The sequence below is a fragment of the Macaca nemestrina genome, chromosome 7 (assembly GCF_043159975.1).
Source record: "Macaca nemestrina isolate mMacNem1 chromosome 7, mMacNem.hap1, whole genome shotgun sequence".
In the NCBI taxonomy this organism is placed as follows: domain Eukaryota; kingdom Metazoa; phylum Chordata; class Mammalia; order Primates; family Cercopithecidae; genus Macaca; species Macaca nemestrina.
In genome coordinates, this window is record NC_092131.1 from 78,529,599 (window position 1) to 78,545,480 (window position 15,882).

General features: G+C 36.5%; 1 protein-coding gene across 3 annotated transcripts in view; it reads left to right on the plus strand.

Moving 5' to 3' along the window:
• LOC105477914 (protein kinase D1) overlaps positions 1 to 15,882 on the plus strand; it is a 373,044-nt gene that overhangs the window by 288,414 nt on the left and 68,748 nt on the right. For 2 of the 3 annotated variants that reach the window (XM_011734785.3, XM_071100376.1), the window contains exon 5: positions 4,687 to 4,710. The exons of the other annotated variant lie outside the window; for it this stretch is intronic. In XM_011734785.3, the coding sequence (XP_011733087.2) occupies positions 4,687 to 4,710 (24 nt within the window). The remainder of the gene's footprint in view (positions 1 to 4,686; positions 4,711 to 15,882) is intronic. 3 annotated transcript variants of the gene reach the window in all.

Here is a 15,882-nt window from a genome sequence, read left to right on the forward strand (position 1 = left end):
TTTTTCAGATACAGATTACAACATTGGTAATTCTGTTTGTTTATCCATTTGGGCACAGAAATTCAATCCCAGATTTCTCTTAACGTTAAGACAGAAAAAATATTATAACAGCATAGATCACATGACAAACTTCAACTGTCGTCAACTTTGGCAGTAAACTATCCATTTTGCCATCCATAAAGCAGTCCATCTTTTAGAAAATCCAAACTATGGTCAATTTATAACAGTTCTGTGGGCATGAATTTTTTTTTTTTTTTTTTGTAAACTATCATCAGTATTAGAAGGAAACAAGAAACACTCAGCGGATCCTTAAGTGGAACACATTAATACACTGTATCATTATTTGTAAGTTTATTTATCAAATTATATCAATTTTATGGACTTTTGGGCAATTGTAGAGGAAGTTAGTATTAGATGATTCTATTATTTCTATATGTTTTACTCATCTTTTTATTTTATTTACATGTGTTCTTGTGGTATTTGGGAAAAGTCAAAGCCAATTGAACCCACACCAGGCAAGAGTTAGTCTTAGGTAAAAAGTTATTACAATATAATAATCTGTTCTAGAAGGTCTATTCCTAGGTATAAAGGAAAACTTTAATCAGATAAACTGTCCCATGAGGGACAATGATAAAAGCCGAATAAAATACGACATAAAAGAACAAAACACTATTTGAAGGCGCCCAAGAGAACCAAGGATGTTGGATTTGAGTGATCACTTACAGAGAGGTCAATACACAGGGCAGCCTCCCACAATGAAGAAGTATCCAGCCCAAAAATGTCAATAGTACTGAGGTTGAGCACCCCTGATGTAGAACAAACCGGAGAATTGCCAAACATATTATAGAGGTGCAGTAAAGACAAGGTAGCATTACATAAAGTTAAGTATAAAGTATTAAGGCAATGTGCTGTTACACAAAGACAGAAAAATTAACCGATGAAATAGAGTCCAGAAAGTATGTGCATACACAGACCAACTGATTTATGACAAGGGAAAAACTGCTGTGAGAAACGAATGGTCTTTTCAACAAACATTTCTGTGACCAATTGGATATCTACATGGCAAAGAAGAATCTTGACCCTATCTTATACCATACACGAAATCAGTTGTAGGTAGATAGGAAGCTTCTAGGAGGTAACACAGAAAGTATATCTATAAGAACTTCGAGTAGGAAAACCTTTTTTAAACAGGATTTAAATCACTGATGACAATGGAAAAAGATTGATAAATTGGGTATCATTAAAACTAAGAAATCATTTTAATCAAAATGTCATTAAGAGAATAGAAAAGTGAGTGGGAGAAGACATTTTCAATACAATATATCATATAAAAACTCATATACAGAGCACATAAAGAACATTTACAAAAAGGTTAGAAGACAGACAACATTATTTAAAATATAGCAATATACTTAACCAGCACATTACAAGGTAGACAATTAAACATGAAAATGTGCTTAACATCATTAGTTATCAAGGACTGTAAAGTTAAGTCTGTAATGACCTATGTCTGCATCAGAATGTCTGACATTGAAAAAGCACCTGTTAATAACAAGTACTGGGGAAGATACTGAGCAACTAAATGTACATACACTACTACTGGGATTGTATATTGGCCCAAACAACTTTGGAAAACTTGTTGGCAGTTATCTTGTAAAGCTGAACACATGCATATGGCGTGACTCACCAGTTCTACTTCCAGGTATATATCCAAGAGAAATATAGAGAGTTATTGACAGAAGGATATGTTATAAGATGTTTTTGACATCTTTATGCATAATAGCTAAAAATTAGAAACCAATAGTGATGTAGTCATACGATGGATTGTATGAATGATACAACCATGGAATTAATGAACTGTTGATTCACTCTACAACATTGTTGAATCCCACAAAATGATATTTAAAGAAAGAAGTCAGACAAAGGGTACATAGTTATGAATCCAGTATATGAAGTTCAAATCAAGCAAAACCAATTTATGGCAAGATACTTCAAAATAAAACTAAGGTAGGATGTCAACTGGGAAGGAGCAGAAGGGAGCTTTCTAGGATGCTGGCAGTATTATATATCTTGATCTGGGCAGAGGTTACATGAGTTTATGCACATGCAAAACTTCATGAAGCTATACACCTAGAATGTTGTATACTTTATTCCATATGAATTGTACCTCAGTAAAAATGTTTTAAAATGATAATAACAATAGATCTCCAAATAGCAAGTTATAAAGTCATTGAGATTCTTCAACACAGGTCATGTGAGAAAAGAATGAAATGTTACATCATAATAATTAATACATTATGTTATAAGATTCCCATCAGTCAATTAAAAGAAAATGGAGCTATAAAATTTACATTATTCAATAATTGGAAATAAATTCTTTGGGTGCTAAATTAAAAGTAATATGCCACATCATCCTGGGATACATTCTAGTATTCATTTGCATAATAAACATTGTCACCTACAGTAGTTTCATCACAGATACAAAACTGTAATTATATGACCTTCATTTAAGGGAAACACCAAACAAAAACAAAACTGTGGTATAATTTACAACAAATTAGGAATGAAACAGGTTGCTCTCTTTTCTTTGGTGATTTATAGACATTTCTGGTGATTCTAACTTGATAACAAGATGAAAAGATAGAGCTGTCTCTGTGTTTCTCAAAGTTTTTCTTAAAAATAATGGCCCCTTAAAATATTCTGAAAAAAATATTGGTCAAATAAGATTAGGAAATGCTTCTTGGTCCATCTAAATATTGGGCATCCTAGGAATTATTATGCATAATTAAGGGTCTAAGAAGTCTGACAGTGCTGAAATTAGTGTTCTTAAATCCACTCCAACATGGAACCCTTTTCTCATAAAACCCATTAATATTGTGTGGGAAACGCATGCACTCTGGGAAACAATAACTTAGAAGGATGAGTACATGAATGCATGTTGCATAGACCATCTTCAAATATGAGCTTCAAAAATGAAGCTGAATTGTGATGACAGCCCAGAAAAAAGATATTCAGGGCTGCTAACTGGGGAAAATACATACACTTTGGATATCAGATATGTAGATGGCAAGGATAATATCTTACTTTGGAAATGAAGAAATTGATTTCCTCTCCCAAAGAGCCAACTTTGCCATTTCTGCATGTGAATGTGCCCTAAGAATACCTGCAAACAAGGTTATAATTTTTCCCTGAAACTCGTGTTTGGTTATTTTCAAATGAGTGGTTGTTGCCCTTGAGCTCTGCACATGCTTCATGTCAATCCAGAAATGTGGCAGGTATTTTTTTTTGTATTTTTTTTCGAGACAGAGTCTCGCTCTGTGACCCAGGCTGGAGTGCAGTGGCACAATCTTGGCTCACTGCAAGCTCCACCTGCTGGGTTCACTCCATTCTCTTGCCTCAGCCTTCTGAGTAGCTGGGACTACAGGCGCCCGCCACCACGCCAGGCTAATTTTTTGTATTTTTAAATAGAGGTGGGATTTCACCATGTTAGCCAGGATGATCTTGACCTCCTGACCTCGTGATCCCCCTGCCTTGGCCTCCCAAAGTGCCGGGATTACAGGCGTCAGCCACCGCACCCAGCCTGTAGCAGGTAATACTGGATAACCAATCAGTCTTGGTAGAACTTCAGTCTAAATGCTCATGACTTTCCAAAGTTTCTGATAAAATGGGTTAGCTGCAGATTTCAAATGAGGACTGAGGATTCAAAAAAAAAAAAAAAAAAAAACAGATACTAGGATTTTTCTCAATGTGGGATCTTTTATTCAACACTGCAAAAAAATCACATTTCAAAGCTCAGTCATGCATTTTTGTTAAGAAAAAGAGTGAACTATATTGAAGTTTTGATTTGGTTTCTAGTTATCAGATAGAGCTGCCCCAAAAAAGCTTGAGAGAACAGAGATGAAAAACAACATACACAATTTAAATTACCAGTTAAGTGTTACCTACTTAATTAAGCTCTGTCATATTTTTCATTGATATTACCTCTTGTCTTTTAAAAAATCATTCAGAGTAACCTTACTGCTTTTGAATTATATTTCAACCTTGAATGGAATCAGATAGAAAATAATTATATGCAACAAAGATTGTAAAATGAACAAAGAATACACCATAGACATACTTTTCTCCTTAAAACTCTAACCCGCTATTGGACTTTCTAGGTTTGGAAACCACTGACTGCTACTGATTATTCATCAGCTTATTCTTGCTTGCAAGCATCTAACAACTTTGTATCATTTGATTACTTTGATGACCTTTTTCTTTCTTTTCCCATTGAGAATATGAATTATTGTGAAGAAAATCTAATCTTTCACTTAAAGGTCAAAAATGCTTCATTTTGACTGTAATTTATTTTCAATAAGGTGAAAGAACCATCGTTCATCACTGAGACCATGACAAGTAGAGTTGTTTTTTTTTTTTAACATCTACCAACTCACAACTGTAAACTATTTTTGCAATTTTTACTTAGTGTCTATAGTTCCATTTAAATATTAAATGTAGTTTCCAACTCAGATTCTCTGTAGTTATAAAGACTGATTAGTATAACATTTTGCTTTTCTTTTAAAACATGCCTATATGAAACATTATTGAATAATGTGCTTTACTTTCATCCAATAACGTTTTCCTGTCTTTTTCTCCTTTGATTCTGCACCTTTGCCTGCTTTTTGCTCTTACAACTTCATGTTTCAGTCTCCTGTGAGTCCTGGCTTTGAGGTAGGTACTAATGCTACCTGGCACTAGAAATTTGCTTCACTATCTTTTTCAAACCAGCATATTAGGCTGACATCAGACAATTGTCTGTGTTGACTTTATGAGAATAATCAGGTCAAAGTTTAGCTCAAAATTCAACACATTGACCCACAGAAAGCCCTCAGGTTTTCCTTGCTTTTGTGGTTATGTTTAACTTTTCACAGTCTCAATAAGCTGAAGGCCAATGAAGTCATTAGAGTAATAGAATTAGGTTTGTCAGGTCAAATTTTGCCCTGTGACTGCTTGATTTCATAACATTGGTGTTTTTTTAATGAAACTGAACAGACACGTTGAGAATAAAGAAGACTACATCAGCCCTCACTTATACGACGTTATGTTAAATGAATCTCATGCACATCGGAACTATGTCCTAATCCCAGGTACCACAGAGGCCTCCAAAGTGAGGACGCCATCCCAGTATATTGCCTAAAGATGGCTGTAACTGCTTATTTACAGTTCTTGAACTTACCTTTTCAATAAAGCATCTTTCCATCCTTTTGTGTTATCACAATCTATTAATTGTTTTTTAAAAATGGTATACAAATGGAAATGTCAGTCTCTCAATCAAGACAGAAATTATATATGGAAAAGACACAAATTTCCTTCAAAAAAGGTTTTAGTTAAGCCCCCCTCCAAAATTGGCCTTTTTTCTATCTTAAGCAATGAATTATATGAACATAGAGGAGAAGTATTTAGGTCAAGTATTAGAGCATACAACAGTGCTCTTCTTGTGATGGTTTGTTTTGGTCAGTTGACTTGTGAATGTTTAGTGTCTTTTATTTCTGTATCTTGGTCAATTGAGAGTTGACATACTGTTATTTTCCCTCGTGGGACTATAAATTTTAAATATTATTATTAGTATGCATTCTAAGATGGATTTGTTAAGGTAACTCTAACAAAGGAAGCTAATGAAAACACAACTAGAACATGTTCTGGGTTAATTAAGATTGATGAGTCAGGATTTCTGATTCATAAGCTACAGGATGAAGACATCTGCTTCAATAATAGTAAATTTCTATTTTTGGAAAATCATTCTTATTCAAAAAGTGTCCTACTTAGAATAAGTCCAGTGTGAAAGCTAGGTGAGTGTAATTTTTATAGTCTTGTCAATTTGGTTTGTAATTTAAAATGCCTTCTAGACATAATTTTAAATGTGAATTAGTATCTTTCCCTTCAGATAATCCTTTGGGCATAAAGCCAAAGAAGGACGGGAAACATTTTTCACTTCTTTCTCCCACATTGCAGTTGGGAACAGATTGCATAAAGGAGGACTGAAGAGTAGTCTGATTTTCTGTGCAAGTCGTACAAATTAAAAGCAACCAGGCCTTCACAGGCTAGCTCCTGATGGAAATAAGATGTGTTTTCGGCATGAGCTATTTTTCTTGAACTTTGTTTACGTCTAGTTTGTCAAAAAGATAACAGACTTTTCTCTTTATAAATGTCTTGGAAGAAACTGATGCATAAAATTCGACCAAAATTTCTTCAGAGAAATGTCTTAGTGACAGTTGTGCAAGTAGCAGAATGGTTATAGAAACCTGGCCATTGCTCCATGTTCAGCATGTCCTGGTCAGTTTACACTTTTATGTCTGTAACCCTGAGGTGCACAAGTATGCAAAAATAGATAAATTATCTGCCTTCATGGAGCTTGCATAGGTAAACCATAAACCAACAAGTAAATACAGTATATGTCTTTGTATAAGCTTCCTGGTATTATATTACAATGAAATATATTGATTTATGTAACCAATCTCTCCTCCTGTTTCCATTTTAAATTTGAAAATAATGCAAAAAATAAGCATCTCTACGTATTTTTTGCATATTTGTAAAAGCATTAGTTAATTCTGAGTAAATATTTATTTGGCCAAGCACAGTGGCTTACACCTGTAATCCTAGCACTTTAGGAGGCCGAGGCAGGCAGATCACTTGAGGCTAGGAGTTCAAGACCAGCGTGGTCAACATGGTGAAACCCCGCCTCTCCTAAAAACATACAAAAATTAGCCATGCAGGTGTCACACACCTGTAATCCTGGCTACTCAGGAAGCTGAGGCATGAGAATTGCTTGAACCCGGGGGGCAGAGGTTGCATTGAGCCAAGATTATGCCACTGCACTCCAGCCTGGGTGATAGAGTGAGACTGTCTCAAAAAAATAATAAAATAAAAATAAAAATTGTTTACTGAATGAGTTAGTAGATAATATTATTATAATCCAAATAGGTTATACTGCTTTTATTTTTTTTAAAAAATAGTTATTCAAAAGTGTAAAAGTTTACATTTTTAACTCTACTAAAAATGGTATATGAGAGTTTCCATTTCCTTAGATGCTTCCCAACAACAGGTGTTGTCAATATTTTAAAAGGCTTTTCCTCGCTGCTAATTTGAAATATATATAATCTGTGCCTAACTATATATATCTTTATTGGAGAGAATAAAGGCTTTTCATACATTAATTGACCATTTGTGTTTCAGCTGTGGTGAATTGCCTTTCCCTTTTTCCATTGAATTGCTTGTTGGTTTATAGTCTTTATGTATTGTGACTGTTATCCTCCATCAATCTATGATCTGTATGTTTTTTATGTCTTTTCCCATATTGATTTTTTAACATGGAGAAGACATATTTTCATTCATTTGCTTACCATATAGAGACTTAACCATATGGAGACATGTTGAAAATAAATCAACATGGCCAGATTAAATATAATGTTTTTGTCAAGCGATTGACGAGAATGATCTTTTCTTGAGGTAAAAGAGCTGAAGTCAAAGTAGAAAATGAAGCAGAATTTAAGATATTGGATGACTTTTGTGACCATAGGATATAATTGACGACACAGCATTTTTTACATGACGGACTTAAAAAAAAATTAAATAGCTTTATTAAAGTTATCTTAAATGTTTTTCAGTGACTTTAAGGTGTTATCTACTAATTTAGCTTTGAAGTTAGAGAACTTCTTTTTCTTGGGATTAAATGAGAACTTCTTTTTCTTGGGATTAAATGCTTCTAGCCTAATCTTTTTGGTTATTCTTAACATTCAGGCCACCTTACAGAAATTATTAGGAAATAGGGGCCGGGCTCGGTGGCTCAACCCTGTAATCCCAGCACTTTGGGAGGCCGAGACGGGCGGATCACGAGGTCAGGAGATCGAGACCATCCTGGCTAATACGGTGAAACCCCGTCTCTACTAAAAAATACAAGAAACTAGCCGGGCGAGGTGGCGGGCGCCTGTAGTCCCAGCTACTCAGGAGGCTGAGACAGGAGAATGGCGTAAACCTAGGAGTCAGAGCTTGCAGTGAGCTGAGATCCGGCCACTGCACTCCAGCCTGGGTGACAGAGCGAGACTCCGTCTCAAAAAAAAAAAAAAAAAAGAAATTATTAGGAAATAAATCACTCATTCTAAAAGGTTTCTCTGTGTTTGACCATTTTATATCCTTTAATTTTATGAAATTTGGACAATATTCAGTTTAACATTTTATGTGAGGTTACATATTTTCTAAATAACAATTTGCCATAAACTGCTATTATTTTCATACAGGTTTACTGACTCACATGTAATTAAGACACGGATTGTACTAAAATGAGTGCTAGGCTGCATACGTTCATAGAAAATCTCCCCTCAAAAATGATTCATTTAGTTACTGTTTTCATTTATTTAAAAAATGAAAACAAGAGAATACAGCATTGCATTTTCTATCTATAATTAGATATGATCCTGATACATTTTATAATAGTCAAAGTAGTTTCTTTTCAAATATGCAAATAATGGACAAAAAGCTATTTCTTAACTATGATGATATTTACTGCCCAGGTGAACATTTTCCAGGATATTTTTCAATGTAGTGAAAGTCTATTTAGAGGTAGAGACTTGCCTCTCGTGTTCTGGAATTCCAGGAATCCTGGTGATTTCTCTGAATTAAAAAGTCATTTTTCCATTTAAATATGCACCATGACACCCATGTAGTACATTTGCCAGATATTACAAATTTTCCTTTGATGATTGTATAAACTAGTTTTTCAAATTCAAACCTGGGCAATATGTACTTTCAGTGAGGAAAGATGTCCAAAAATTTTTTAACCAGAACTTCCCTGCTTCCTGAGACTGTGCAGTAGTGAGTTTCTGGGGAAAGTGTCCTTTAGTAAAATGAAGAAGATTGTGAGGCCTGGTTTGAGTTACTGTTACGTGATTTCATTCCACAAGCCTGGCTTATCATATATGTCCATTCTTAAGTTTGTTCATGCTCTGAACAAAACCTTGCAAATGTGTGATTGTAAATGTGAATACTACTAGAGAGTTCTTCATGAACCCTGCTGGGAGGGGCTGGCATCATATACCAATTGCCCCACACTTACTAATATGTAGGTCTTAAAAGCTATCAGATTTTTAGTAACAACTCTGAAGGTCCTGTGCAACTCTCAGGCAAGGTACCATGACCTCCATAGCACCCCTGACAAGACACAAAACAGAGCCTTCCACTGTTACGAAGCATAGGCATTTACTTAGTGGGCATCTGCATCCATCTAATGTTCTAGGCTGGGACAGATTTAAGTCTCTTCTCCCTTAATTCCTGACTGCTCATAACTTCTGAACTGCTACCTGAGTAATATGAAAAAAAGGGCCAGGCACGGTGGTTCACGCCTGTAATCCCAACACTTTGGGAGGCCAAGGCAGGTGACTCACCTGAGGTTGGGAGTTCGAGACCAGCCTGGTCAACATGGTGAAACCCCATCTCTACTAAAAACACAAAAAATTAGCTGGGCATGGTGGTGTATGCCTGTAATCTCAGCTAGTCGGAAGGCTGAGGCAGGAGAATCACTTGAACCTGGGAGGTGAAGGTTGCAGTGAGCAGATATCACAGCCATTGCACTCCAGCCTGGGCAACAAGAGCAAAACTCTGTCTCAAAAATAAATATATAAATAAAATAATAAATAAAAATATGAAAAAAGGTTACTTATGTTCACTTCCAGAGTTTATATGTCCTCATGAATGTGCCTACCCAGGAAAAAAAAAGAAAGATTTGTATAGAAGAAATAATAATGAGAAGGAGAGAGGAGAGTGGAAGATTAGAATTCGTGCTATAAATTAGACTTCTAGAAACTAGGGAAAATTCAGCCTTTAAAATATTTGTGTCTTTTCACAAATATTTAGATACATTATTTTACTCAACCCCTTAGACATAGTATTCTGATACTTGATTTAATCTAATCATATGAATTCCTTCTTGCCTTCTCAAAAAGAGTGACGATGTTGCCATGTTGATAATAAATATAGTGAAATGTAAGATGAGACAATGTCTGGGAATTATGAACAAATATGCCTCTTTCTCTAAATAGCCAAGTGTTTAGTGGTATCTATTTTTGTGTAGTCATGCACTGAAAATATCACTTGAGTGATATAATTTCATTGAGTGAGTGCTTTTCTATATTTTTAAAACCCAAAGCTCTTTTGGGGGTGTGGGATAGATAGAGGAAAAAAAGTCTCTTATCTTTTGTCTTTTTCTCTTTTGTAATTAAGTTGCATTAAAATATAGTCTTTGGTCTTACCATGTTGTTTCAGAAGCACATGAGCACAGACACACACAGCACTACCTGTTTGACATTGAGTGTTATGGGCTAGGATTCTATAATGTACTATTGAAGTAGAAAAATTAAAGAATTGATTGTCCTTGTGAAATAGAAAAAATAATAAAAAGTTTAGCTGTAATAGGCATTGGTGAACCCCTTGAAGTAAAAGTTAGAAAAGAATATTAACTGCCTTTCTGTAGAAAGTGTAAGACACCTTATCTCTTTCCCACATATATTGTAAGGTCTGTAAGTTTCTCTTTTCCTTCTTGCTGTGCAGCTGCAAGGTCACAAAATAGATAAGCGTAAGTTACAAGATGTGTAAGCTGAATCTCAAGAATGTTACCTAATGATTAACTGCTTTTGTTCTTGCTTCTGTAAGCCTGATTCCTGCATCACGTAATTCCTGCCAAAAACTGCTTAAAAGGCAACTGCTTTCTTTGTTTAGTGCTCAGTCTTTCAGGACGCATGTCCACTAAGCCAGTATACACCTTAAATAAACTCTCCTCCACCCCTGTTCAGTCTCTCTGGCCCCTTAATTCCCTGCAACATTTCTGGTGCCAAAACCCGGGACTGGAGATGGCAGATTTCCGTCTCCTTTGCCTGTGAGACTGAGGCCTCGGGACAGGGGAGACCTGGGAACCTTGGTGCCAACGGGAGAGCTTCAGCTCGAAAGGGGATGGGCCCTCCCATGTCCTGGTGCTCTTCCCAACAGTGCAATGGAACCTGTACAGGGGATTCCTGGATGGTAGCAGGAGCAGCACACAGACATCTGAACCGCGGTAAGGTTTGGGACCTGAGGCAGGACCTGTCCCTAAGGACAGAAGGGAAGCCTGATCACCTCCAGGGGAGTGACAACTAATCTGACCCAGAGGGGCTGGGGACAACGAGAGTGGCTCATTAATTTGAATGAAACTCACACCCCAACAAGACAGGACACGACAGTGGCTTGCTAAGTCAGTTAGGAAAAGAAAACTGGAGGTGGCGAGAGTGGCTCGCCACCCCAACTAGGAAACTGGAGGTGGCGAGAGTGACTCGCTACCCCAACCAGGAAAGGGAGCTGGAAACAGGAAAGTGTGTGAGTGTGTGTGATAAAGACAGTTCCAGAAGGAACCAACGTGAGGAGTGACATGTAGAAGGCTACAGGTCTCTTAGTAGAGGCTGTATGCTTTGAGCAAAGTGTAAGACCAACTGGTCTGATTGGTCTAAAAAGAAAGGAAAAGTGAATGTGCTGTGTTGTTACTGGGAGGAAATGGGAGGAAAATCGTCAAAACCCACTCCATTGGAATGCATATTAAAAATCTTTGAAAAAGGGCTTTATGGGAAATTAAAAGGCCAAGTTAACCCCTCAAATGCTGAAAACTCTGTATGAATTAAAATAACCCTCTTTTAATGTCGAATGACCAGCCAAAGGCACTATAAATAAAAACAAAAAACAATGAGCCATGTATTTAAGGTAATAACCAAAGTCAAAAAACAGTCAAGACATTCAAACCAAATTTCCTTACATTAACTCATAGCTAAATACAGCACTGTTTAGCACCTTATTACAAAAGTCTTGCAGCTCAAGCCAAAAAAAACCAACTACATTAGCAACTACAAAAATAAAGTAAAAACTTCACCAGTAAACACAAAATTAAAAAAAAAAATCCCAAAAACTTATAACACAAACCAAACCAAAAATAAAAACTTCACCGGCAAACACAGAGACAAAAGGAAAGCCACAGGAAAAACCAGTTTTGCAAGAACTACTTGAGGGAATAAAGACCCCTCCTCCTTACAATCCAATTTGCCCCCCTTTACCAAGGCTAACTGCCTCTAAAAAATCAAGCTCAAAGAAATACACACCCCCAGTATCACCTGGGAAAAATCAATCAAAACTGCAAGAAATTAAAATAAAAGGCTCAAAAAATCAGGCAGGCCATCCCAAGTCTGGCCATGCCAGAGTCATACAAATAACTCTCAAGGAACAAAAGGACCGCCCCTGGGACCCAAATAAGGCAGCCCAACTACAGCAGCTGCAGAGATACCAAAAGATACTCCTGCAAAATTTAAGAAATGCCAAAAAAAAAAAAAAAATCAATGTACAAAAAAATATCAAAGGTGCTTCAGGGTGCAGATAAAAGCCCCATCCAGGCCGGGCTCGGTGGCTCACACCTGTAATCCCAGCACTTTGGGAGGCCGAGGTGGGAGAATCATGAGGTCAGGAGATTGAGACCATCCTGGCTAACAGAGTGAAACCCCCATTTCTACTAAAAATACAAAAAATTAGCCAGGCATGGTGGTGGGGCCTGTAATCCCAGCTACTTGGGAGGCTGAGGCAGGAGAATGGTGTGAACCGGGAGGCAGAGCTTGCAGTAAGCCAAGATCGCGCCACTGCACTCTAGCCTGGGCGACAGAGCGAGACTGTATCTCAAAAAAAAAAAAAAAAAAAAAAAAGCCCCAGCCAGTTTTATAAAAGACTTTGTGAGGCCAGCACATGGTAAACACAGTGTCTATAAGGCAGGCCCAGGGAAAATGGTTAAATTTGCTCATGTCCCAGTTCAAACCTGGAAAAAGTAATCCCCAGATTCACATTTTAGTGAATGATTCTTGTCTTTCGATAGTTTCAAGACTCTAATAAAAAGCTTTATAATTATAGTTAAAAGATGTCTAGTTCTCCCTTGCCTCCTGCCTCTATTAATCAAAAGTATCCAGTCAACTGTAGAGGCAATGGTAACAAAGCATACTACTACTCAAATCATGGCCTTAACCAAGTACGTACCGGGCCTTGCCTCAAAGAAAATATGTACCCACTCAAAAAAAGCCAAAAAGTTGTGGTGCTCTTTATTAAACATCATTTACACAGAGCACCAAAGGGGGGATTGAAGCAGAAAAGTTAAAGAATTGATTGTCCTTGTGAAATAGAAAAAATAATAAAAAGTTTAGCTCTAAGGCATTGGTGAACCCCCTTGAAGTAAAAGTTATAAAAGAATGTTAACGCCTTTCTGTAAAAACTGTAAGACATTAATTAACCTTATCTTGTTCCCACATATTTTGTAAGGTCTGTAAGTTTCTGTTTTTCTTCTTGCTTTGCAGCTGCAAGGTCAAAAAATAGATGAGCATAAGTTATAGGACATGTTTTTCCCAAGGTGTATAAGCTGAATCATAAGAATGTTACCTAATGATTAACTGCTTTTGTTCTTGCTTCTGTGAGCCTCATTCCTGCATCACGTAGTTCCTGCCATAAACTGCTTAAAAGGCCACTGCTTTCTTTGTCTGGTGCTCAGTCTTTCAGGACACATGTCCACTAAGCCAGTGTACACCTTAAATAAACTCTCCTGCACCCCTATTTGGTCTCTCTGGCCCCTTATTTCCTGCAACACTATAAAGTTATCCTTATGGGCCATTTTTGAAGGGAGAGACTTTGCCTTTGTGGCCTAGGACTGTGTTTATGGCATACTTTCCCAGCTGTTCGATGTCTCCAAGGCAGCAGTAATCAATGCCACAGTCTCTTTTCAGACTATTTCATTCAGCTTTCCAGTGAGATCATAAACTCAGGTCAAGTCCCTGTCTCTTCAGGCAATGTCAAATACTATGGGAATACTTACCTCTAACATTGCTGTCCTTGGTTTTCCCACATAATCTGTTTACCCTCCATTTCACTTTCTGACACTTAAAGCCCCAAAGTAGAATTTGACATGCAGTTATATTCTTCCTCACTGGAAATGTACATGTAATTTGCCACAATTTTTGAACAATTCTGGTGCTTTCCCTGCAATGGGTAGATCACTTAAGAAAATATCAAGGTTCCTTTACCTTTCATTTTGGTTTACTTGAGAAGAGTGAGGCAATATAAAAGTTAATGTAACTTCCACGATTACTTTAGCACTCAGCAAATCTAGATCCCCTTGTATTTTAGTAAGAGATCATATATATTATTACTTTGAAAGCTTTCACAAATTGCTGCAAATGTTAAGATATGGATTCTCCACGGTATAACACAGTATCTGTCACCGCTAAGCAGTGGGCACATATTTTTTTTACTTGCCCGGTAGCCACCCTTTTACTGTTATGAAAAGGTGTTGATTAGCTTTTATTTATTATTCTATATATTTAGGATATTTGACAGGTAGCTCAAGGGATAATCAGAATACCACCAAACAACCTGAAACTCAGCAAACACCCTACTCTCTACTGCCTGAATTATAGTGCCTGGAAACATGTTCATTCCTATATGAACTCCATTTCTCAAGGGGTTTCATATTTTTCTGTTGTCAAAGAACTCTGTGCTGGAAAATCCCCACTCCTGTGTGAGAGGTCATATATTCATGTAGGTGTTGTTACAGATGACTGTGTGGGGTTTTTCTTTCTGTTTTGTTTGTTTGTTTGTTTTTTGCTTCACAAAGTAGCCTCAGACTGAGTGTTCACAGCGATGTTTTCCTGACAGCAGGTTAGGTCATCATCCCTAAGTGAGATGGACAGTTTTGAAGTACAAAAAAGAAATCTCTGGACAGTTTGCAGATTGATGGGACTGAATTGTCCTGAAAGATTCTCTCTATCTATCTATCTATCTATCTATCTATCTATCTATCTATCTATCTATCTATCTATGTCTCTATCTATCTATCTATCTATGTCTCTATCTATCTATCTATCTATCTATGTCTCTATCTATCTATCTATCTATGTCTCTATCTATCTATCTATCTATCTATCTATCTATCTATGTCTCTATCTATCTATCTATCTATCTATCTATCTATCTATGTCTCTATCTATCTATCTATCTATCTATCTATCTATGTCTCTATCTATCTATCTATCTATCTATCTATCTATCTATCTATCTATGTCTCTATCTATCTATCTATCTATCTATCTATCTATGTCTCTATCTATCTATCTATCTATCTATCTATCTATCTATCTATCTATCTATGTCTCTATCTATCTATCTATCTATCTATCTATCTATGTCTCTATCTATCTATCTATCTATCTATGTCTCTATCTATCTATCTATCTATCTATCTATGTCTCTATCTATCTATCTATCTATCTATCTATGTCTCTATCTATCTATCTATCTATCTATCTATGTCTCTATCTATCTATCTAATTTTTGTGGGTACATAGTAAGTATATATATTTTTGGGTTATAGGAGATATTTTCATACAGGCATGTGGTGTTTAATAATCACATCGCAGTAAATGGGGTATCCATTCACTTCAACGATATGTCCTTTGTGTTACAGACAATCCAATCGTACTCTTCTAGTTATTTAAAAATGCACAGTTAAATTATTTTTAACTATAGTCACCTTGTTGTGATAGCAAATACTTGGTTTTATTCACTGTGCTATTTTTTTGCACCCATTAGCCATCCCTCCTTCCTCCCCACCCCACACACGAACAAAATTTTAATTACTAATAATACTCAACATAGTCATGGTATGTCAAGACTCACCTTGGGGTCCATGCAAATGTCTTTTCTTCAGGAAACCCCCATTCTGAATGACCCCCCGCCTCCACCATGAATATGGTTTATCTTTCCTTCAAACTTTCATATATATATATATATGTGTGTGTATGTGTGTGTGTG